At 41.9% G+C, this 26,318-nt stretch overlaps 1 protein-coding gene across 1 annotated transcript in view; it reads right to left on the bottom strand.

Moving 5' to 3' along the window:
• Positions 1 to 17,953: 17,953 nt before the first annotated feature.
• The window catches only part of NUAK1 (NUAK family kinase 1), a 46,806-nt gene continuing 38,441 nt past the window's right edge, over positions 17,954 to 26,318 (bottom strand). Inside the window, exons 6-8 of the mRNA XM_039725230.1 lie at positions 23,496 to 23,615; positions 23,073 to 23,205; positions 17,954 to 22,002 (exon numbers count right to left, since the gene is read on the bottom strand). Coding sequence (XP_039581164.1) covers positions 20,849 to 22,002; positions 23,073 to 23,205; positions 23,496 to 23,615 — 1,407 coding nt within the window. The 3' untranslated portion in view covers positions 17,954 to 20,848. The remainder of the gene's footprint in view (positions 22,003 to 23,072; positions 23,206 to 23,495; positions 23,616 to 26,318) is intronic.

Raw genomic sequence — 26,318 nt, 5'->3', positions numbered from 1 at the left:
AGAAAAGGGAAAATCTGCTACCCAAGGTATGTGGTGCAGACACCCCAATGTCACTGCAAGTAATCAGCCTGGGTCATTCAAGCTCAGCTCCTGGCAGGTTACCGGCATTTGGGACTATCTGAGCCCAGCCAACAGGGGCTGGCAGACATTGCTGCCCCAAGGGCCCTGGCCCTGGACTGGGGAGGTTACAGAACACCAACAAACAGGATGAATGAAGCGTAAGATTAGCATAGATAAGTGCAAGATATTGTCTAGTGCTCCTTAGAGGTGCATTGTCTTTGTTAAAATCAATTAAATTTTGCTCCACAGAGTGTACAGTTTCAGGACTTGTTCTGGGATGACTGAATAAATTCAAACAATGGAAAGGAATCACATAGCAGTTGAAGACAAAGTCGGCACGAAGGTAACAGACTCTTTTTATGTCTTTAGTCTCCTTTATGGCTCTTTCCATCAATTTCAAAGCAGTTATCACCTCTTTGAAATTCAGTAGTGCTGAAGGGCATGGTCGGGCTGTGGCCAAGTAATAGGATAGAATTTTAAGGGGAATGAAGACATGAAGCAGCGGGACAGAACTGTTCAGTCTGCTTTGGTTAATGCATTTCTGCAGGCAATGGAAGTGTCTAATGCAGATCAGAGGTAGGGGAAACCTTTAAAATCTGTAAATTAAATATTTATATTAAAATAAATATGCTTGTGTGCCACAAAGTAGATAATTAATAATTGCTTGCTAAAATGTATGGTTAGCAATGCTTAGATGTAATTGCTGTGGCAGTGTTATGTTCTACTTGCAATACCATTACATTCCACTTAGTTTCCCAGGGAAAACTTGGAAAGTAATTTATTGCTACCTAGATGAACACAGGAGAATAAATTGTTTTCACAAGCTGGATGTTTTTAATTACTCAGAACTAAATGCAGTGTCACTGACATTTGTTTAATTTTTAAATGCCACATACTAGGAAAGCATAGGAAAAGTTACCTGATAGATTTTGTGCATGTCTGCAAAGGAAGACTCCTTCTCTTTTTAATGGTCTAAAAACCCCAAAACCCACTCATAATCCTAAAATAGGATTGTGCATTTAATCTAATTATGCACTAGACTCTGGAAAATCCTGAGACTTTCCTGTTATGCTGTTTGGCTTTATCCTTCATCGGCTGAAACCTCTGAGCTCACTCTCTCTGTGACACCATGGATGTGGTTCAGCAAAACACTTAAGTATACTCTCAGCCCAAGCACTTTGAGGACTTGCATCCTTGCTTGGCAGCACTTGTAAGCACTTACAGGATTTAAAGACTATACTCAAGTCCCTTCAACTTCATTGAAGCATAAGATCTACTTAAGTATTTTGTTTAATGAAAGTGTAAGTGATTAAAATATCACCAATGCAAATGTATTTTTCTCTGGTTTGCACTGCTCACTTCTTTTTCAAGTAGCCCAGCTTATCAGACCTATTTGTTTGCACTCACTTTAAATGCAGAGCTCTGTATGTGGGAACTGTACAATTAATTTCTCCAATCTGTTTGATTTTCCTGCAGATGTAGGGTTCCCAGCTTTTTTGGGAAGTGCTGTGCTGCAAAGTATTTAGCACCATGCTGAAGTCAGAGCAGAGCTACAAGCCAGTTTCACTGCATGTGACAGAAGCAGATGAGCAAGCTAAGCTCTGTTTCAGCCCTCTTAGGCAAGATTTGTGCATCTTTGACTCTAATCTTGCAAGGAAATAATCGTCATCCTCTCAAATATATCCTTGAAGATGGTGGAAGCAGTTGATGCACAGAAAGCTTGCAAGGACTGATCCTTATTTAAGCCAAGAGAAGAGAAAATAGTGCAAACCCAACTTGAAGATCATGTGCATCTGCCACTGGAGTTGGTGTCAATTCAGCTTCAGTAGGCACAGTGCTAAGGGCAGGGCTAGACCCTTTGCTGTCTGTGCCATCCACAAAAACCAGCAGAAAGATTGCTTTTCCCACGTTATCGTGGCATGATATAAATGAGCTCAGGCAAGACTGTCTATAAACCCTCTTCTCTGCAGTCTCTTTTATAAGGCTGGGTAATCATATAGGAATTACCTCTCAGCCTGATTTTTCAATGGCTCCTGAAAAACACAAGGAATGTATCTGACTCCATCAGAACGCAAGTTTTGTATTGTACAACTGTTGTGTTACATCCATGAAAAGAGCCTATGTGTCAACCAATCTCCCACTAGTCCTTCCCTTTAGCAGAGGAGACCATCCTAATTTCTCTCTGACAAAAAGATACAGCTTAATTCCTAAAGCTGCAGGATGACATGCCAGCTGCTGGGAAATTCTGCATCTGTGATAAAGCAGGAGGAATTTTGGCACTGGATTGTGCCCCACAGGAGATCAGTTCTGCTTGGCAGCTTGGCCAGAGAGGGTTTTCAAGTGGGATCTTTTCTCAGGACATACTTAAGGGAAAAGCTATCTTAGAGGAGGTAAATGCAAGTAGTAAAACTGTACCAGGTTCAATAAACTATGTTGACACAGACATTGATCTCAGCACCAAAATGAAAAGAAGATTAATCTAGCTTTGGTGATTCTAGTGCACTGGGGAATCAATTAGTACAAAGGAACTGGAGAAACCCCTAAAAACTGTCACTATACAGAATTCTAGTCAGAAGGTTCTTTTCTAAAAGACCAAAACACCCAGGAAACCAGCAGCTTTTAAACAGAGAGAAGCACACATACAGAGGTCAGCCAGAGAAAGAAATACTGCTTTTTCTCTTAGCTTTGAAGAGTTTTACCCTTGAACAGAGCTGGTTACCAATAGCAAACAGCATCTGTAAGAGGAAGAGTAGCTAAGCACAGGACAGGCCTCAAGGACACACAATTTTATAACCATCATCTTAAATAGGATATTTTAAATTTGATTTAATCTCAGGCATCTTGAGTAATTTATCTGAACCATCCATATGAAGTGTTTTTATGGTCTGTGATCCTTTCATAATCAGGAGAGAGGATGATTGAGCTCACTTGTTCTTCATGTGCAGACAAAGGTGATGGTCAAGGGCATCACATCAGAGAAAGGACTTAAGCCCTGTCAGTCAGGACAGGGATGTTTCCTTGTTTTACATTCTTCACAATAACTCTTGATACTACTCTTCCTTTGATTTTTTTTTTTTCTGTTTGGTTTTGAAGATGCTTTTTTCCTGCCTGAGACTGTATAACCATTATTTTTTAATGTTTACTTTTCAGCCAGTGGTGGGGCAGGAGGTGGAAGTCCTCAGACAGCACTGCCACAGAGTGGATAAGCTGTCCTTTCCCTGCTCCCCTCAGGGAGAGCGGGAGAGTGGCAGGGCCTGACGCCTGGCTTCCTCTCCATCCTGTCTACCCTGCCACTGACCCCCAGGGCCACCAATCACATAAAAACCTGCTTTCAGAACTGCCTGACACCTGCAAGTCTCCAGCAGGAGCTGCCAGTTTGACACTGGCAGGTCAGACATGAGGCCTGCAGCAGTGGTCGGCTCCAGCCTGCTGGGGTTGGCACTGTGGTGTACCAGGTAAAACCTTGAGTATCCTTCCTCCTTTCACGAGGAGAAAAATAGACAACATGGGGTCCCAAGGCAAGTGCTGAAATGCCTGTGGAGCAGCGGCACAGCCCTGTGTGGTGACAGGACAGCCTGACAATGGCTCCCGCCAGCCCAGCCCAGTCCTTCTGGGCCAGCCTCAGCAAGGTCCCTCCGAGGTGCCACGAAACCCCCGGGCCCACCTCGTCCTTCCACCCACCCGCTGCCAGGTAAGGCCCCCGGGGCTGAGCTTCTGCACCTCAGGAATTTCCACCACAGGTGGCCATGGGCTCTCCAGGGCGAGCAGAGACACCCAGGGCTAGCCAGGACCCTCCCCACTGGCACAGGTGCCCCTGGGCAGGGCACTGTGAGTCCCTCATGGCATGCGGTGGCTCTGAGCAGCCGTCGGCCATCGGCGCCGAGGTGGAGTACCTTATTTAACCCTGCTGAGGGAAACACCAGCTCTTTCCCCTCTCAGCGTTTGTTTTCAGTGGCTAATCCAGGAAACACACGTCCTTTCTATTTACTTAGAAAAGAATGAGTAAGAACCACGTTTCTTCCCGGTTCTTTCCCCCTCTCCGGCCCTCTCCTCACTCCCCTCCCCACCTTGCTATTAAAATGGCAACCTCTGTGCTGCAGACATCGCCAGGCTGCTGGAGCACTTAAGCAGCGCCCTGTGAGCTGCAGCCATTTACTACGTGCGATTGTTTCTGCGCGACCTAATAATTCCACCATTGTTATTACAACACTGTGCACTAATACAAATGAGCTTGTAAATAGGAGTCCAACTAAAATAAAACCATTATAATCACAGCCCAGGCTGTAAATCACAGGCTAGTGTATTCTGCTGTGGTTTGACCCTGAGCCAGGCAATAGTCAAATAATCAAACTGCAGATGTTGGGATAGCAAATCTGCTTAAATTTAAACAGTGGCAATGATCCAAACAAAGGGGGGGGAGAAAAGAGTCCTTTTCACAATGTAGGAATTTTCCCCCCACCACCCTTCTTGTTAACTGGGTCTATAATGTAACTGGACATGTTACCAATAATAGCCGTGCTCCTGGGCAGCTTGTGCAGCCAGTCCTGGCTCACAGGAGCGATGCTCTGCAGGGCATCTACAGAGTGACTGATAATTAGCACTGTCTGCCAGGCTTGCAGGGACATCCCTCCCGACAGTCCAATGGCCACTGCCAATGGTGAGATCAAGCCCTCCAAGCCTTCCCAGCGGAGAAGCCCAGGGGTACAAATAATGTTCTGTACCATGAACTGCGTTAGAGTTACCCCAGAAATAAACGATGCAGAGTCATAGATAGACTCCCTCTAATTCCATGAGCTTCTTGGTACAAGTAAATCATCTCCCTGCTCTGTCTCACTCTTAGACATCCCTATTCCCCTACGATAAAACAGCTGCCATCTGGACTCTTGCTCGGGGGTGTTCACGGTGGGCATTTAGCACCCTATGCTGGGCCAAGGGCTCATGTCCCCTGCCTCAAAGCATCCTTGGCCAGGGCACACACAGAGACCTGCCTAGAAGTGCCACGCTGAGGGTCATTTCACTGAGCAAAGCAACATGCAGGGTGTAGCAGGGACACTGTGCTGCAAATGTGGAGCAGCTGGGAAGGAGATCCACATGAAGCTGTCATGCTCTGCCAGCTGTTTCTGTGGCTGTGGGAGGTGCCGTGTGGTTGATTTTCCTCCAAGCCAGAGAGCAGGATCTGTGTCGGTAGTGCTCACAGGCAGTGTGTTTGTCTGGAGAATACAAGAACCTTGGCTGTTGCCCCATGACATTTAAAATGCTGCTATAAGCTTCTTTAAGAAAAGTCCATGGTCATTTGTTTCTCTGACAGCCCAAGCCAAACAAGTTGGATGGGTCCAGTTGCTCACCACATTGTCACATGTGGTCGTAGGACTGTTAAACGTGAGAACCTCCTTGATGTTACTTTAACTTACTAGGAAGGAATGTTTTTATGCTCCTTTTTTTTTTAATGTAATATTTAAGCTGCTACCAAGCAACAAGTCATAAGAACAATCAATCACACAAACAGGATGCCATGAAAACACATCTTTTAAGCAAGTAGCTCAAGAACTCATTCAGGGGATAAAATAGTGATCTCTCCAGGGAAAAATTAGCAAAATGAGCTCGCCAGTCTTGGATGAAGACTGGACAGGACAGAAACCAGCCATCCTCGTGAATCTGCTTTTTCTCTGTGGCACTGACGCAAGAGCTGTGAATATTAATTTTATTTCCCTAAAACCTTTTGACTAAATTCCACTATTTGCTGTTAAAATGGCTTGAAGGGAACATGAACCAAGCTGGAGGGACCCCAGAAGGAGATTTTAGTTATAAAAAGCTCATTCACTTTTTTGGAACATTTTCCTTAGAAATTGAGAAACCAACTTGGATGAAAGTTCTCTTTCCTCCTTTTTTCCTCTATTATTGGTTCTTTTTAAGGGACAGTCTATCTCCTCAAAGTGGCAAACCTTTCTTGGCCTCGGTCTTCTCCTGGAGGGAATACAATGTTAGAAGCAGAAAAATGTGCCACTCCAAGGACGCACTGCAAAATTAACACATTGGCGTGCACTCCTTGAAAAGTCATTCTGCTGCATCCAAATTTTCACAGGTTTTCCTGCTCCATTTGTCAAGGGCAGCATTTTTTAAAAGTGCTATTTTTTTAGCCTTTGATTTACAGTAAGCCCATTGCTCAGAGGAAGCCTGTAGAAAGAGACCAGCTTCCTTTGATGCATTCCTAAGTGTCTTGGTGAGAGGAATTGTTCTGGTGTGTGAATCAACTTTGCTTCCTCTGCCTGTCAGAAAAACAGTGCAGCCTTGTACTGCTGATATATGCCACGCTGCACGGGATGTGGTTGATCTCCTCTGCTGCTGCTGCTGCTCTGCAGATATCTGTTTCACAATGTGAGCAGTAACCAGATTAAAATCAAAGCTGGAGGTTGTTGTGAACATTAAGCATTAAATAAACTCCAACATTGTACCATAATTCCTCATGAATGATTAGATCATCCTGCTGGGAGTGCTACCATTATACATAAGGCAAATGTCACTGGGTGCCTCATAAATTTAGTATACAAGTACTAAACGTATTAGGTCTGATTCACTGCTGCCTAGCTTCAGTTTATCCTAGTATGAGGCAGAGGAGTTACTTCGGTATAAATGTGCAGTGAAACACTGGTTCCCTTCTCATTTTAAGGGCTCAGCTGTTTCCACTGACTTTCATAACACCGATGCTAAGCAGATTTACAGTTGCTCCACTCCAGCTATGTTAAGTTTCAGCTCTGGTAGATCATGCAGGGGATGCAGTCCTGGGGAAAAATATAGGCTGGTATCTCTGGCATAGAAATGCAACCCGTAATAGTGAAGGCAGGTATGGATTGCAAAAAAATTATGTGCTCTGGAGCTGGGCTGACAAAATCAAATTAGCTGGTTTGGAAGAAAAAAACAGATTCAAGGCAGATTGGCCGTTGACACAGGATAGCTGCTCAAGTGCAAGTCCACCACAGAGCTTATTTTGAACAAGAGCTACATACATGATTGTCTCCAATTCCATGGCACTCCAATGAGAGCACTCCTATGAGGTGCACTGAAACTTTCCTGGGGATGGGGAAGGTTGGCACGACAGCATTTCAGTGTGTTCCACTGCTCCCATTCCAAATATGGTGACTTTTCTCTTGATGTTTCAATTTTTTCCATAAAAAGAGTAATTTCCCTCCAAAAGAATTTCCCTCCATCTACTGTTTGGCAGGGAGAAAATAAAAGTCTCGTGCCTCAAAAACGTTGTTGGGAAAATCTTTACAATCATATGCTATTGACAACAGCAGCAATAATGGAGAGAATGTGGCCTGTGAAACTCCCTGGTCCCTGACTTTCTCACTGAAGGATTATTCCCTGCAATCCCCCTCAGTGCATGTTGTCCAAGGCATTTTTTTTAATGAGGTGTTGACTAATTCCCTCGGGAAATTTTTCTGCAGTCTGACAGGTCTCATTGTTAGCATTCTACCCAGCCTAAATTTTGCTTTTCCAGACTTTGTCTCAAACTATTTCCCTCTTTCCTTGGTGTATTATGCATCTTTCAAATATTTGTAGGCAGTTATCATATCCCCTTTTTTAGCTGTCTGTCAGCCAAGTTAAACATAATTAGCTTTTTTAATCTTCCTCCATAAATCCAGCTTGCTTTCTTGAAACCCAGTCCCCTTCTCCTACTTACGTGTCCTTTTGGTATGATGAAGCTACATATTTTGTGGTTACTTTTCACACACCATCACTGATACTAGAAGGAAGAGGCATCAGAAAATCAGACAGTAGGTCAGGGATGGTTTCTAGTACAGGTCATTTTTTTTGCTTTTTGTAACACAGACTTAGCTCCACTGTCAAATAATTGAGGGTTTCCTTTGAATTTTTATATCAGTCAATATTCACAAAAATCAAACACTGTAGAGTACTTTCCAAGCAAATTGCTGTAAGAGGTTAATAGGAATTTTGTGCATATTCTATGGGCAGACTGGGAACAGTAGAACACTGATGGAAAATAAAGTTAATTGTCATGACAATGTGTTAACAGATGTGGAAAAAATTACTTTTTTTCCAAAAACAATTAGAAAATATTATCAAGGAATTTGAAGGGGGGGGGTGTTGTTTGTTTGGCACTAGTGAAACAAGTGTTCCAATGTCCCAGCACACATTCCCTGAGCATTTGCTACAGGATGCCAAAACCCCATTTTTCAGATCTATGTAAACAACAGGGAAACATTTCCCATCATATGCATCCCACAGGACTGTATGGAAGCTTAACCAGAGCATTGTTCTGCACTTTCTGATTCTGGACACAGGCAGTTTCTATTTACTCATTCAGTTATTATTTATACATACATACATACATACATACATACATACATACATATATATATATATGTGTGTGTGTGTGTGTGTATGTATATGCGTATATATATGTGTATGTATGTATGTATGTATATATGTAACCTTTGGGAAGAAAGAGATGGGATTAAATACACCCAGCAAATATTAACTGAGATCAAAAGACTTCAGGGACTTAATAGTACTTTAATTTCAGCTAGGCTTCAGAGGTACACTATCAAAATACTGAAGAAATTCCTCCATATGGAGATTTTAAGGATGAACTGCTTCCAGGTCTTGGTTTGCTCACTTCTCAAAGTGACTCTGAAAATCTCAGCTTCATGTATCAGTAATAAATGACTGAAACAATTTCCCAAGGAATGCAATTGATTCTTCATCCACTGGAATGCTTGTACCAAGGCTGGTTATTTTTTAAAAGATAAGTTGTAATTTAAACAGACACAGGTAGTACCTGGTAAATCTGTAAAACTTCTGTTTGGCAAAATGAACAGATTAGAATATAATCCTTTGTCTGCCCCTAAGCACATACTAACACCTCCTTCTGTGGTTGTATGCACGCAGATTTGTAGATTTTCACTTCGCTCCCTCAAATACCATAGCTATGACAAAAAAAGTGTAAAGAGGCATCCTACTTGTCAAAATGCCTTCAGGGAAATTAGCAACTGAAGCAGGAAAATCCCTGCTGGAAGAAAATCCCCTGAAGCATGGATAGAAGCATGCTCAAATGTAGGCCTCCTTCAATATTAATATCCTTCCTGAGGGCAGATGTCTTTGTTCTTCAGGCCTCTTATGTACAAATTCTCAAGTCTCCTCTAAATACAACTGCAGAATGACTGATTCACATGGCTGCTTGAAATTTTTGGTATTTTGAAATTTATATTAAGGGCTCTAATTATAAATTGAAGGGAAGCTGGGAAAAAATTTCTTTTTTTTCAGTGTCTTATAGTATTTTCACAATTTTTCCTATGAAAATGTGTCTGTATCCAAAATCACTGAGACAGCGATTGTGTAATGTAGGTCTCCAGTTTCTCTGGTTTAGCTCACAGTAAATTCATAAGGAATTCAAGTGTGGAAAACCTGAGAGAAAGATCCAAGTCCGAGCAAATGAAAATTAAAAGAGAGGGAGCTGCTTTTGTTGTAACAATAGCTCAGAATTTCCTGAACTGCAGATTTTGCTCACTGACAGAAGCTAAAATCCTTGCTGATTTTCATTTCTTTTGCTGATGATGGTACTTTTGCAAGATCTCCCCACAGTCATCCTGAAAGTGGAACAAAAGGCTTGAAAGCCACCATGAGACATCTGACATGAGTAATCGTGACATCAGTGATCAGAGTTGTGCTCAGCGAAGGACTGTGGGATATGTGCACATAAAAGTGCATAGCTGTGTGCACAGTGTACTGCAGCGTGCCCCACACAGACAGCAGCGATCAAACAGCACGGGAGAGGCAGCCTGCAGTTTGATTTTCTAGTTCATATTTTTAAAATAAAAATAGCATCACTGGTTTTTACCTATAGGAAAAAACCTGGATGAGCAACCAGGAGCAGACACTCAACCGAGTGAAGTCCACCTGAACGGAGCTGTGAACTCTGCAGGTTAGTGCAGGTCTGAGGCACAAGAAGTGACTCTTCTTTCACAGAAAGCAGGATAGATTTTGTTCAGCCTGACGGAGATTCCCAGCACTCTGCTAACTGCTCCAGTCCCTCCTGCCACTCCTTCCTTCCTGAGCTTGGTTATCTACTTATAAAGCAAATTGCCTGTGCCAGCAGAAGGTGTGAATTAGCCTTGTCTGAAGGGAGGGAACTACGGGGTGGGATGACCAGTTAAGAATCAGTTTCTGATGTTTTCTCTGCAAATCCACAAATGAAATTAGCTTGAACAAACTGGAGGAAAACACATGGTCCAGGCACCCTGGCCCTTGAGTAATAATGAGCAACAGCAGGCTATGCTTCAAGGGGAAAAAACCCAAAACAGTGGTGTAAGTGGGTACAAAAACACCCTTCAGGAGATCCCTGAAGTCATTCAGCTCACAGTGTGTGTGGTGCAGAGGATATTTGCAAGGGACAACACAACAAGGATCCTGGAGGTTTCCTGGGTGTGATGGCACTTTTGGAGCAGGGTGTGACTTTGCAGGGAGGCTGCTCCCAATGTGCCCAGCCTGTGCCAGTGCTAGAAGTGCTACACAGCCCATGGGGTGTCAGGGAAACCCAGTACGGAAAGAGGTGAGGAAAGACTCCTTACAATATCCATTTGCTTTGAGCTCTGACTTTGCCTCTTCTTTCCTTCAAAGACTGTTCACTTTATTCTGGCACTTAAAAGAAATCGAGCAGGTTAAAGGTCAGCTTTATTATTTTTCTTGGGTTAAAGAAGTTTAAGCCATAACCCAGGGAGCCTACCTATGCCATTTGGGAAAGAAAAATCAGCACATTAAAGCCAGTTATTTTAGGTGTCCACTACAGCAGGGAAGATATTATGGGCTACAAAATCAAATATAATAGTGACCCTGGATGTACTGGAATAGCCTCTTCAGTTTTTGTCTCCATTCTAAGCTTGCTGATTTAATTTCTTCAGAATCCATAATTATATAAAAGAAAATCAGGGTTATCGTTATTATCTTGCCAAAATGTTCATTCCTTATGCAATAACTCCTATAATGATTCTACCAGAAACGGGGAAATACTCTTCTGGGTATAGGATAGGCTTATGAGGGGCTATCTGTAGAAAAAGAAAAATAGCATCTCTAGGAGTTTTGCCAGTAACTTGAACAACAGTAGAGCTAGGCTTATGCTGACTGTTTTAGAAAATTCCATGTTTGATTTGTTAATGACCATTTGTATGACAGAGAACTGCAAGCCGTTTATCTTCAGAAATAAATACTCAAAATAGAAGAAGAAAACAGGACATAGCCAGGCAAGCTGTGGTTTGTACCAAAGCTTCATATTTGCAGAAAGACAGATATATAATATTGCTCAGTTTTTTCAGGAAAACCACTACTGAAGCATTTTTGCCAACCTTTTTGAGTTCATGTCAAAAAATAGTACTGAAAAGTGACCTTTGGGGATTTTCCTGGGTAGCATTTCACTGTCAGATAGAAAGCCATGGCCCTGAGTCAGCAAGGAACAGGCAGACCTACCTTTAAACATGTGAAAGTTATTTATAGGAGTAATTTAGTGAATCAGGGTTCATATGAGAGAAATAACTGGGAAAATTTAATAGAAAAGACTAAAATAAAGGAAATCCTGACACTGTTACATTTGAAATGTAACATGGGCCCTCTCCCTACCCTCCTTTTAAAATTAATGCATTAGTTACAGCAAAACTCTTCCTAATAAAAGTGCTGGAAGATGGATTTAACATGGTTGCTTACCAACATGGTGGTACATTCACATAATGGTGGAGTATGAAATGCAAGTAAAGCCTCCAGATATCAATAGAGAACAGATTAATGGAGACCTTTCCTCTGCAACAGCTAGCTGAACTCATAGTTTCCTAAATGCTGACAGGCACCACTCAAAGAAGCAGCCTCCAAGACCTGCAAGGCAGAAGAGTGCCTACATTAGCTGTGTCCTCATAGGAACCACTCATTCTCTAAAAATCAAACCTCCCCAGGGTGCCTCAAGTGGGACACTGAGGAATCGTGATAGCTAAAGCTTTTCTAAAACCTCTAGCCTGAAGCTACAATGAATTAGTCCAACACAAAAAGAGATATTTCTAACAAAACCTTTTCCATTCTGATGAAAGACAGTATTTGTAATCACTGGTAAGAAGACCACATTCGTTTATTTTTTCTAGTTCTTCCTCACCCCTCAAAACAAGCTGAAATGACCTTTCAACAACAGTTTGTTTCTTCTTGGCTTGATCTGAACAAAGGCTTTCTATTCTATTCACATGCATGTGAAGGAGAGTATGGATGCTTTAGTGGTGAAACACCAAATCTCTCCTTTGAGCTTTGCAGGCTTTCTACTGTCCTCTCAAAAACCAGTCCACCAAGTGTTTGTGTGTGCTGAGGACTGTATATACCAGGGCAGGGGGCTACATTAATTTACAGCCTTCTGATGCTTCCAACACACTTTCATTCAGTGGGCACTTAGTCAGTGTAGCCTCACAGTATTTCTGGGAATTTGGCACTAGACATGGGACATTCATGCAGGCAGTATGGACAAGCTTTGACTGGTCAAAACTGATGCCACTTTTGTTCCATTCCTCAAACTGACTTGAGCTTAGTTTATATAACTGGAGGACCTTGCTTCAGCTTTAGACCGAGGCTTCTTCAGAAGAAAAGGTTTAAAGGGAGAAGGCAGATAAACTAATGCAGGAATTCTGTCTCAGTAGTACCAGCTTTGGCAGAAGAAAAGCCAGATAACTTTGTGGTGGAACAGTACAGCTTTAATGAAGGTTTAGTTAGTGTGTTGACAAAAGAAGGCTTTTTTGCTGTTTGAAGCAATCAGGTTTGCTCTCAACAAGTGTATTTTCTGAAATATTTTTAGAGATGCCCTCTGTGGCTGGGGTGCTTTTGCAGGTGCTTGGGAGCGTGTTGATGTCAGAGGGGAAAATATGCAAATCTTCCTTTGTTTGCATGGCAGAACTTCAACAAAAGCTGTCCCTGACAGCCCCCTTAAAGCGCATTGAGGGCTCAGATCTCTCTCTCACGCTAAAGTTGCCTTTGTCCCAGGGCCCGCCCTCAGCATGTCAGCCAGCAGGATCCCATTCTCAGTGCAACTCTGATCCCACTGCAAATGGTGCCAAGGGACAAATCTGCATCTCTTGAGAGCAAACCTAACTATTTGTACTTGCCCAGGGAAAAGAAATAAGAGAGGATCCAGTAAATCTGCCCCCATTTCAGCTGGGAACAGTAAGAGGAAATTAATTTATTCACTCATATCCAGTGCAAGAGAAGATTGTCCCTCTATTTTCTCACCAAGATAAATGTTGCCCTTACTCTGCCATGTTTTCTGTGATGATCAATAGTTTCATTTGTTCCAGAGTTACCTGCCTAAGTCACTGCTAGATCAGGATAATAATTGGGAACTTTTCAGAAAACAACATTCTGGCTGTAGTAAAAAAGCAACTGCAGTTACTTCTTCACAGGCTAGGTGATGTTGTTCACGTGCAACTCATCTGGGCTTTTTGTGACTTCTCTATTAATGTCACAAGAGGACAATTTCCATGCCCACCCAGACTAGTCTGGTGGGATACCCTGGGATAAGACCACACCAGAAACTTGACCAAAGTGTCATTCCCCTTTGGAAAGGACAGATTTATTGAACTGTAACACTCAGGTTCTGGGCTGTTGAAAGCTTTGCAAGTGTCTTGTTTTTCCAAGGGGCTGAAGCTTCCTGTCTTCTATGCAGTACTCACAGTCATACACTCCTGAGAAATTAAAAACATTTTGGTTTCCTAAAAAATCACCGTTGATGATAAAATTCCTATTCAGCTGAAGAATTGTAAATTTCCCCAAAAGTTTACAATGCCCTGGTGTGTCAGTATTTTGGAAGACCCCAAACAGTTAAGGAAAAGCTCAAGATTTCACAGTATCTCTGTTTTGAAATGTCCAGCCTGAGGTCCAGTAAGCCTTATCCTTGTAAGCACATGGGACCACAGCTCAGGCTGAAGTCACAAAGAGCAGATGGTGGCCATCAGTTTCAAAAGTTCAGATGTAGGCAGCTGAAATTGGCTTCTCAGAAACAAGTATTTCTAACACTACTTCTGAAAATACAGAATTCCTCATATGGAGAGATCAAAACGTAAGCACATGGGGCTGAAAGCCATTCCCACTCAATCTAGTCACAATTTCACAATGATTGGAATTTGGTTTTTAAGGCTGGATGCTTGTCCAGGTTGGGTCACCATCAGTTTGCACCATCTGGGGATGTAATACTTGTCTGTTACCCATTGCCTCTTTCCACCCTGACACAATTTTTTCCTGGGAATGCAAGGGTCTTAACTACCTTGGGGTTTCTAAGGCCTGGAGCTAACAGAACATTCCTTGTGGCACTGAGTTGTATGGGAATTTAGCAAAGATCTCTTCTCAGGCAGCAGATCCCTTGTCTCAAGAAATCTTTTGATTAAATCGTCAAGCTGTGGGACGTGCAGCAAAAGAGAAAACAGAGTTTGAGGGAACATTTAAAGAAATATTTTTGACAATTCCCAGTGCAGCTGGGATGATGACACACACTCTGGTCCTAGCATTCTTGCCTGGCAAGCGAGGACTAGGGCTTTATATGTAAATAAAAATATATTATTTACATATTTTCTAACATCTGTTATGAATTTGTTTTCCCTTTGGTTCTATTTAAAGTATGTCTTGTCCTGTTATCTCTGAGGCTGAAATTTTGAAGGATTTCTTAATAAACTATGTTTACTGCAGAGCTACAAGAAATATTCTCCCTCCTCCACAGCTTTTTGGAGTCCTTCTAGTTATTTCTTCCTCATATTTTAAATGCATTAGCATCTCCCCAGCCTATGAAAGGAGCACAGTTTTCTTAGTGGATTCCTGCTGGGAAGGGTATAATCTCACCACTAACTTCCAGGGATTTATATTGGGTCAGTCTAACCCATTTGTCCTGGCAGCCCAGCTTTGTAATTGTCCTGCAGCTTGGTGCCTGTTTCAGAGAGCTCCCTACTCTTAGCTCAGGGTTCCATCCACAGTTTCTGCATCCTGGAAGAAAAGCTGCCTGCTGCAAAGGACCAGTGCTGGAGCCACCTCTGCAGAGATGGATCTCAGTGACCTCCCAGGCCAAATGATGGCACAGCCAGGTTTAGAGCTGCAGAAGGACCTTGGGAGTAAAGTTCATTCAACACACTGTCCTGACAGGAGATTTATGCAGTCCATGGAGCAAAGCTAAACAGGACAGCAAGCAAGATTTGGACCACATGAGAGAGAGACATGCTTTATTTGTGTTAAGTAAATAGGATAAAGTGAAAAGGGAAAAGGCAAAAAAGAAAATGTCACGGTGGGTCGATGCCAACATTCCCACATGGTCTCTGAAAGTAAAGGCTTCCGTGCAGGGTGCTCATTGTGTGTCAGATTGGGCATTGATTTTCAGAGGTGCTCAGTGTCAAAAAATCCTGAGTTCACACTAGCAGTCAAGATGCTTTGCTGAATGAAGAAGTTGGGTGATGTCCTGACCCAGCAGTGCACCTATAGCCAGCACCCACAGCTGATTTCCTTATTTTGACAGCAGTCACCTATCTAATTCCTTTGTGGCCCTGGGCCTGGTGCAATAGTCAGTGTGAATTTGAGCTGGGATGAGGAGACTTCTGGAGATTTGTAGAATTGTCTTGTAAAATGCTTTTCCAAGGAACAGTTAAGCATAAGTGCAAATAAATATAATTTCCTTTAAAATTCAGGGCTTTGTATGGCCAGATGACATGCAAATCATAGGGCTTTTCTGCACTGATAAAATTCCAGGAAATATGGAGCAGGGAGTAAGGAATAGAGAGAGATAGCCAGAAACAAAAATGCTCAGACCATCTATCCAAAAAAGTTGCTTCTCCAGCCCAATTACTCAGTATTTTATGAGAAAGATGGTTTGGCAAGGAGGAAAAAACAGCTCCACCAGACACTTAAAAAAGGCTCCAGTTAAATTCTAAATACCAATAATGGCAGTGGAAACCCAGCTTGTTCTCTGCTGTGGTATAACTTTCAGCTGAAACCCTGAAATGAGTAACCCTCAGACAGGTACCAGAGACCTTGGGCTGATGCTAGCAAACATCAGAGTTTCTATAGGCTCCACAAAAGCATTCTTGCAGGTTTGTCTCCAGAAGCAGCTCATTAAAATGAGCCGGGAATCACTGAGATAAATGTCGAATCAAACTGATAAGCTTCTTATATATACCAAAATTACATGAGTATCAGATATCTCCCTTCATTAGGCTGGTTACAACTTACCCTGTAGCTATAACTGAGGCTCTGCTGTTGCAAAGTTTTACTGTACATGCTTATGGAGTCAATAACAAATTATCTGCAAATTCATTTGTCTGCAGTAACTAAAAATGCTCCTCTCATGCTTCCTTGCTCCTGTCTTGCCCAAACCATAAAAACTCAACAATTTCTGAGAACCACTGGAATGCCTATGTAGTAAACATAAAGGAAGACCAGGTCTGTCTACAGATTTATTGTGTGACTTCAGCTAAGGCATATTGCTCTGCACTTATCTTCTGTAATAAATAGGAAAATTAAAACTCTGAGCTCCCAACCCACCCCAGAGCTGTGCACTCTCAGAGCTGTACAAACATGTACATAATTACTCCTCAGAGCTTGCCACAAATGCACATCATTCCCAACCATCCAGAACTTTCTAAAAGTCATTATTTTTTAAATGAAACAAATAGTTTGCCCTCAGCTTCCCTTTTTAACTAGTGTATTAGAAACAAAAAAAGAGTTGTTTCATAATTGCTGTTACAGAAGAGACTTGCAGTATATTTTTCACCACCAGCACAATTAGACCTTATTCACCTCAAGTGCAAGAACAGGCGTGCTGACTTTGACTATACGCCTCATAATTCCTGACTCAATTAGCACATAGCAGATAATCATTCCTTTTGTAATGTTTTAACGCCTGCCTACTCTTCTGCATCTTTGGCTTCTTCCCTTTATCCCCACTGGGTTTTAAGTGGTCGTAATGAAGCAGCTACAGCCATGGCTTCTTGTTTTAAAAAGCTCAAGAGAGATAAAATGAATTAGAACAATTAAAGCCTCTTTCTTTTTTCATAATATCCAAACCTTGGATCCTAATCCAAACTGCCTGTAATTTAAAAAAGCAGAATATACACCACAGGTATCTTGGCTGGCTGCATCAAGGGTGAAGCTTAATGGTGTCTTGCTCAGAGCCAATACAAAGACACTGCCAACCATTTCCTTTATTTTAACAAGTCCTCAGCACACACAGCATACTTAACACCCAGCTTCCCTCATGATGCCCACTTGTTTTCCAAGAAAAACAATCTAAAGCCTTCTTGGTGGGGATTGAAAAAAATGAAAACTGACTCCCCTTTTTCCCCTCTCACCAGCTGATTATTCTGTCTGTTCAGAGCCATCTGACCAAAATCAACGCATAATCGACAGCAGTGAAAGGCCATCAGTCTTTTTTATCAAATTACTGCTCAAACTCCCTAAATTTTACCAACAAAAACATTGTCAATAAACTGTCTCTTCCCAGACAGGGAGGAGAAAGGACCATGACCATCTGTCTCTGAGCTACAAATGAGTTGTGCTCTGTCTGCTCAGCCAGCTCTGTCTCACCTACAGCACACCTGGCCCACAAACATCATTTATCTTCAACAGAAAACCCCCAGCCAGTTCTCCACCAAACTTTTTTAGAGCTGAAAGCTCTGTGTGCTTTGCAGTGCCAAATACTTCACAGCAAGGGAGTCTCTGTGGCCACCCACATTATATTCAAATGCACAAATGAGCCAAGGAGGTTTGCATAAACAACTTGGTACAAAGTGCTGAGATGCTGCTGTATTTCTGCATGACAAGTTCATTACCATTTGGCATTAGCTCATGCTGATGTACAGTGAAAAAGGGGAGAGACTCTTCACAGTTACAGTAATTTCATTTTATTTAATAAAAAACAGTATCAGATTAAAAATACAAACACTTCGGGTGATTATCCAGCGTTTTTCCCTGTGTGCCTCGTAGAGCTCAAACCAATCAAGGATTGGGAGAAACAAAACAAAGAAACCCCAAAAAATAACACCAAACAATTTTGGCCGGAGCTGTAAAATAATGTTGCACCAATTAAATTACACCAAATATATTATTATAACTTTGAAATGGCTTTCAGACCAATAAATAAAAAAAAAGACAAAATCAAATAAAAAAGTTGACTTTGTATTACAAAAAAAATTAAATAAGAATCACAACACTAATAGTAACAATGTGCAGTCAAGTTTTTTTTCTTCTCTTCTAGGAATGATAACATGCCAGTAAACATGTAACATGCCAGTAACATGCCAGTAAACCCCCACATAACATTTCCAGTTTGGCAGCAAGCAGTCACTCACTCATTCACATTTGTACACAAGGAAGCAGGCCTGGGCAAAAGCCTCAGAGATAGGAGCCTTCAAAGTGCTCCTCCTTCCCTGTCATGGCCAGCTGAGCTCCCTTCCCTTCGTCCTGAAACGTCTGTAACTCCGCTCAAGGTTTAGTGCCAGATGTGCAGGGAAGGTGTGATGCACTGGACAGCACTGCACAGGACAGCACTGACTACACCAGCTGAGGATGCAGCTCTTACACCCCAGGTCATGAGTTAGAAGATGTGGCTGCAAGGCACATCCACCCTTTTTTCAGAAAGGCCATGGAGGCTATGTTGAGTTGTTTTAAAATGCACCACAGCAAACCTGTTAAATCAACACACTGCAAAATAGGGTGCTGGTTTGGGACGGGGTAAAAGAGCACATGCAGGGCTTGTGAGAGAAGATGAGATGTCTGAATATCATACAGAGAGGTACACATCTGTAGACCTGCAGTTGCCCTTCCTGAGCAAATGACAGTGGGTCAAATTTCACTTGACCACCTGCGAGTACATCTCTGAGAGATTTGATGGTATTGATGATGTATATTTCAGAGTCAAATTTGGTCCAGTGTAAGTGGATAAGCAAAAGGTAAAGGCTCTCCACAGATTAAATTATTTAGGAAACTCAGGCTGGTTCATCTTTATGCTAGGTAGCCCACTTGATTTCTAGGAGGAACCAGCATTCTTAAGTACCATGACACACTGAATAAAAGGAATCTGCAAGTGAAATAGCTCCCTGTCCCAGATGCCAATGATATATGGACTTATTCCCAATTCCCAAGGAATCCCCAGAGGAACTCTATTCTGTTTCTGCACCATCTCTACAATCTGGGACACAGTGGGTCAAACTCTGCTTTCAGTTCCAGTTACAGGGCAGGAGTGAGACCGGAACTTGCCCCATGCCCCTCTGCTCTGGGTATGAGTGTGGATACAAGTTTTGCAGCTGTGGATCATTTGACATCATCAGCTGAAACCTGTGATTTAATCACACCAGTGCACTTCCAAGAAAGCCAGGGGCTATGTGCTCATGGAAATGAAACTGAAATGGGCCTGAAGATTCCAGTTTGCCCAGGCCTGTCAAACACACAGTGCCTTTCTGACATAGGCTTACATTCAGGTAATCCAGTAGACCCATGTGGTACCTTTATGGGAGTTGAAGCCTTCGGTCTGGATAGCTGAATACGTCTGAGAACACAAACACATATCCTTTTGTTTTTTTCAAACTGGTATCATTGCACACTCAGTACCAGCTATACTAGAAAGAGGCAGGCCCACAACTTTATGCTAACTCTGTTATTAAATCTACTGTTATCATTTCATTATTCAATTCTTTCTGCTCCATTAACACCAACCTAGAAACATTTTCATGTGCAGAAAGGCATCTTCCCATTAACCTTCTGACCTCTATCCATTTCCTACATTCTACAACCTTTTCCTTACCTAACATTCTGCTTGCAAACTACTATCACCCCCAAATACTACAAGCTAGCAGCAAGGTGGCACCATTTGCTGACAGTGACTGAACTCTAGATTGGAGGGTCAGTTAACCCTTGGGACCCTTTGTCAGATCCATCTTTGTCTGGGCATTCATCTGGCTGGCCATTTTGAAAGAGTCACAGATTAAACATATGGGAAATGCCTTAAAAGGTCATTTAGCTGCTGATAACACCCATTCCTTCCAGTTGCCATTATCATTTCTGTGTCTCTGTTTTTGCTGGTAGCTGGAAACAATTTGAGAACTTTCTACTCACTGAAGAGCAATAGGTCTGGTCACTGTGGGAGGTCTAGATATGAATGCCTGCTCCACTGCTTGTCCACAAACACCTCATGAGGTTTTTCTGGGGCAAGTCTCTCAAATTACCTTAGAACACGTTCAGAAGCCCTCAGGTCACTCTGGTGGAAGTGATCACTTTGCCTGGTGTCCTGCATATTGCAAGGCAAAGATTCCCACTGAGCAATCACTGTACCCAGACAAATAACTTCAGGAAGACATAAAGCCTCTTGTTCTAAAAGGCATCCAAATCTGACTTGAAGAATTCAGCTCATCTCTTCAAAAAGTTTATCTAATATTAATTACAAACCTCTCAAAATGTGTGTCCCTCACTTCCAGTTTTAATTCTGTCTAGCTTTGACTTTGAGCCATCAAGTCTTGATGCTTTTGTCTGCTAGCTCCTGATGTGCTTTCATCACAGATACAAAGACCAAAGTTTTTTCTCTGGTCAGGTAGGTAATATTTTGAGGACACAAATTAGAGAAGTGTGAGATGGCTTGGGGGTAACTTTACTTGGAGTTCAGCTAAGTAGGTACAGTCAGCTCCTCTGAATCAAAACCTACCATTGTCAGCAAATCAGTGACCTGGCTTACTCCATCATAAAGGTACACATAATAACTCCCTTCCCTCCCTCTTCCATCTTCCCTCTGCTAGTTGAGCTTGTTGCAGATCTCTAGGGCTTTCTTGTAGACCTGAGTCACATCATCCATGTCTGTGAGAAGAGAAAAACTGCTGTCCCCCAGACGGTTGCGGTAACGCTTTAGATACTGTGGCCGTGGGCGGTTCTGAAGTCCTTCAAAGTCTTGGATCTGGAGAAAATTTTCAGCAGAGACACAGCTCCGTATTCTCTGCCTGTTTGGCCTGTTCTCTTGCAAATCCAGCAAATCAAATGAGTCACTGGACAAAATACTGTCATCACTAATTACGCTGGAAGGGCGACTGTAACTTCGAGGTAATGCGTCCCCAGGCAAGACCATTTCTTCCATGGCCTCCAGCGTTGGTGTGTCAGGGCTAATCAAAGCAGGTTCAGTGCTGTTGGTAGAATACTTACTGTTATGTTTCAAGATGCCCTTACGCCTGCAGGAATGGCTGTAAGACCCATTTCTGGACGGCTCTGTGACCCCTGGAGAAGTGTCACTGTTTACTGTCTCATCATTATTGTCCAAGAGTTCAGAAGATTCACTTCTTTCTGGAGAGGAGTAATAGCCAGACTCCCTCTGCTGAGTCTTCTTTAAGATCCCTTTTTTTGGCATTAGTGAAGACTGCTTAGTGCCATATTTGCCAGCTACCTCTCCCTCTACAACACTTTTAATGGCCACGCCAGTCCTACACAGCTCTTGCTCCATCTTAAAAGCAGAAGGTAACACTGGGCTGACAACTCCTTCAATGAAACCTGCACTGTGAGAGCGATGTTCACTGTTGCTCCTTTTCTTCAGGATGCCTTTGGGTCTCTTGGAGGTCGGTTTGGTTGCATTTTCAGCTCCTCCTTCCTGGATGGACTGTGCAATGTCATTTTCCTTTTTTGATTTTTTCAGAGACCTTTGTCTCTCTAGTGTGACTTCAGGACCTTTGGGCTTAGAAAGGCACTTGATTTTGGTATCAGTCTCTGGTTGGAGGCCAGTAGAACGGTGATGCCAATCAATGAACCTTGCCAGCAGTGGGGACTCGGAGTCCCTCATGGCATCACAGTCACAGACACTGCTCTTGTAGCCCCAGTTAACCCACCAGTGGTTGGCAATGTCTTCAATGGTTGCTCGGCGTTCAGGGTTCACCATCAGCATCCACCTGATAAGACCACGAGCATCTATGGGTAAAGAATGGCATGTAACATTTTTAGAACACGGGCATTCTTAGGTTTGTCAGTTTAAATTGAAAGCATAAAGACAATCAAATGAGCAAAAATAATGCTCCATACTACAGAGATAGTAAAAAGGAACAAGGCTTGGACCATCAGTCAATGATGGAAAATGCCTCTGAGCGCTATTTTATCAAAAGAATATGATTCAATCTGGAAAATCAGCTCTGGGCTATCCAATAAATTAATGTTTTTACTGTATTAGACAGTGAACAGTTCCATATTACTGAAGGAAGTCACCAACCTATTGACTCTAATGACAAAACTTGGAGGAAAATAAAACAAAATTGCGGTATTTTAAATTATCTACACATTATTGCTTCTGTATTTACTTTTTCCATAAACAATGTAGTCTTCTGTGTATTGTAAAGGTTTATTTCCATACAGAGAGTGAGAAGACAGAAAATTGAAAGGAATTGCAAACAACTAGAACAAGAGAAATATTCATTTAAATATAATATTTGCGTAGATATTTAAGGTTGGAAGGAGTCATTATAATCAATGAGCCAGACTTAGCTGCTACTCTTCTGTCAGGTGACTGCTTAATGTGGTATCCTAGAAGCCGATGTAAACACAGTGGCATTAATTCAGATTTTGGCCTGCCTTCTTTAACAAGAGACTGTGTGGCTCTGACCATTCACCCTCTCCCTGCTTGTGGTAGCCCACAGTGTAATGAGAGGACTGATCTGTACCAGTATGTTGTACCAGTTTACAGCTTGTCTGAACAATTCCACTTCCAATAGCTAACCGACCTTCCACTGCCACAGATCTACTTAAAGGAGTTCATTACAGCTCCCCAAGGCAACAAAATCTATCTGCTACAAAACTTTAATTTCAAAAGGGCTTTTGGAAAGTGCTGTACCCAGATGGGAATTTATAGCAGATGAACTCAGAGGAGAATGAGATTTTTTTTTTTTTGGTGTACATCATTCTAAGATGACATGTTGGAAGGGGCCAAACAAATGCTCCATTCTGAATGGCTGTCAGCTCAGCACATAGCTCTCCCTCCTTTTTCATACCTGAGGTCTGTGTTGGCTCACGATATTCTCCACTGCTGATCTGCCTGATGAGATTTTTGTGATCAAAGCCATCAAAGGGCATCGTTCCATAAACCAGAGTGTAAAGCAATACACCGAGGGCCCAGCTGTCAACCTGAAATACAGACACAACATGTGTGAAGCCCAGGAAAGTTGATCCCTGCCCTTCTCCATGCCATTAGCACCACAAGAGCAGCATCATGTCCAGCTGCACCTACTGCTGGGCAAAATGGTATCTGACATCTCACTAACCACCCACAGGCAATGTAAACAAGAAGCAGCTTAAGAACTTCAAATACGGAACAGACCCAAGTGAACTCACATGTACAGTAACATTTGCACTAAGACTCCCTCTCAAGAACATTATCATCCCCATATCACCACAGAAAAACTGACCCTTCTTACCTCTGGGCCTCTGTAAGGCCGTCCATTAACTATTTCAGGAGAAGCATACAATGGGCTTCCACAAAAGGTCTGCAGAAACTTGTCTTTATGATAAAGGTTGGAGAGTCCAAAATCAGCAATCTGTAAATAGAATTGCATAAGGTATTTGTAATATTAATGATATCTTAAAGTAACAAAAAATCCTTTATCAGGAAAGAATTAGATGTATTTGTCTCCGCCATAGGGAAAACTCAATGTGGATTTTACTTTTCTCTCTAAAGATCCCTCAGAGAAGAAGGGTTCTCAGGTTAAGTCCTCCTGATTAGGAACAAGGATGCTTTGGGTCCATTCACAGAGAGGCCAACAACTGCACAACCATCAGATGGTAATTTTATCCTGGGTGAATTATGTATCCTTGCAAAGACAATCCCATACTGGGAAGTCTGCTGTCCACTGCTCTTCATCTTGTATAGTGATTAATACCAGAGGAAAGCAAGCAGAAAGTACCACCCTTCTTATCACACAAATGCAAGCCAAAAGCCACGACCTTTAAATTCAACAGGAGGAGGGAGGCAGCTTGCAAGAAGCTAAGCATTACTGAAGAAAGTGATTTTTTAAATCATCTGGAATGTAGCCACGCCTGAATGAGGGGCAAAGCGAGGCAGTCACTCACTCCTCCAGATTCAGGGACATGGGGCTGAGGAATCTGAGCTGTTAAGCCCATGAGATGTCTATCATGAGATAATAAACACAAGTCTGGTTCCTAACTGGAAACAATGGGCCCAAATCCGGCTTGCCCAACACAAACAAAACTTCCCTCGGGACTATTGGGAATATTGCCCATGCAGGAATTGCAGGATCAGGTCCAAATATTTTGTTTACTTCAGTTCTCTGTTCTTGTTCTTACAAAACAAAGGCTGAGGACAGCAACACAAAATACTCCCACAACCTCTGCATTTTCTTTGTTTGTCTAGCACAAGGCAACCCATCTCATTTTCATCTTGTTTAAAACCCAAATGTTTCTGCTTCCCAGAGATACTTGCATTATGGCCCACAATCAACATAATGCCTACATAAAAGACATACAGCACAGGCATGAAAAAGGTATTGTAGATATAAAAGACAGGAGTTTTCTCTGGGTTTTCTTCACCTTATTAATGTCTTTTCTACCAGAAAGAAATTAAATCCCAGGAATTTTCACCAGAGAAAATTCAAGAAAACACAAAGTGAGTGGGAAAGAAAAGGACTTGCCAGCAACATAATTCACTCTTGTCTTTCTAAAATGTGTATCACCGATGCCTCTAATACCGGTTGAATTATAATGTTCAGTGAACTCTTGGAAGAGGTAAAGTCTTTGTCTCTACTACCTCAACTGGTACAGTTACACTGAAAAATGACACAGCTGAGACCAAAACAGGAACATATATATGTTTTATGAACAGATATAAATAGATATATTGTTGTTAGATACTTTCATGTTAGAAATACAAATTTTTTATATATCCTTTTTACACAATTTTAAAAGTCACAAGTCAGATATGAGATTTCATGCTTCACTCTTCCCTATTTTCATGTTCTACTTGTGCAGGTGTTTCACTGACAATCTGTATTCATCCTGCTGAAAGAGCAGCTGATTTCTGTTCATTAATTTTAATTCATCTCAACATGTTCATTCATAGATTGAATTCACTCAGTCCCTCAGACAGAGTATTATCAACCAACAGCAGAAAATTCAACCCTTAAATAAATGCGGTTTGTAAAGTCTTCATTGTATGGCTGGAATGTCATTGAAAACAGCTGGTGTAGAATTGCAGTCTGCAAACATATTCTCATGTCTCAGATTGCACTTAATTGCCTTAAATTCCACTTTCTTATCAAGTCACTATGCCTGGCTTGCAGGAAGTTGGTTTTAAGCCTTATGAAGTGTGCCCTGTCAATCAGGAGAAGAATGGGATCATTTCAGTGTTAAAAATTCGTGCTGGTCATTGATTTTTATTTTAGTTCAGGATGCAGCTAAGACAAGGACAAACACTGCACAGTGTGATTCCTTATGAAAATACATTCCCTTAACACCATGGAATGTATAAAATGCATGTGGATGTGCATGAATATATATATATATATAGGGATACATACCATTGTTCACTCTAAGAAACTCTCAGACTTGGACATTCATGTTTTCATTCTGACCATTCAGGAAAGAGTATTTATGTTACAATCCACTCCCATGCTCACAGACTGATGTTTATCAGCTTTTCCCATTAAAATTGTCATGCCCCCCAAAACAAGATTAATAGAAGCCAACATTACTTCATGTTCTTGGCACTTAAATGGAACTAAGTCCAAAAAGTCAAAAAAACTTCCTAAATTGGGAGGAGCAGAAAAGTGGACTTCCACTCCTCTTGCTTCCGGAGTATATGTTTCAAATTTATTGTTAGCTGTGTTAAAACAGATGTAAGTTATTGCTGAAGTGTGGAATATAAATTCCACTAAGTTCACACTCATGGAAATTGTCAGCTTTATCCCACTTAAGAATCTGTCTCTCTGTAGTGCAGATAGAGAAATAATTATGTCTCTTAAAGCAAATGAAATATATGTGCTGTTGGTGAGACTTCCAGCGAAGTAAATCCCAATTCCATACACTTAGTCTGTATATACAAAACCCTTGTGGGTTTTTAGTGGTTAGTCTGATTGGTGTCCCCTTACCAGCCCAAGAGAATGTGCAGTTAGGAGGATCATGTTACTGTTATACTTGCATTGTTCTACTCTTCTGTCACATTGGGGTTGATCATACCGTTACGTCAACCTCTGCTAGACATCTCATTTAGCTGCAATTTCCAGCCC

Source organism: Passer montanus, unplaced genomic scaffold (assembly GCF_014805655.1).
Source record: "Passer montanus isolate IOZ18808 unplaced genomic scaffold, ASM1480565v1 scaffold55, whole genome shotgun sequence".
NCBI lineage: Eukaryota > Metazoa > Chordata > Aves > Passeriformes > Passeridae > Passer > Passer montanus.
The sequence above is the reverse complement of the archived record's forward strand: the minus strand, read 5'-3'. Positions and strand labels throughout refer to the sequence as shown.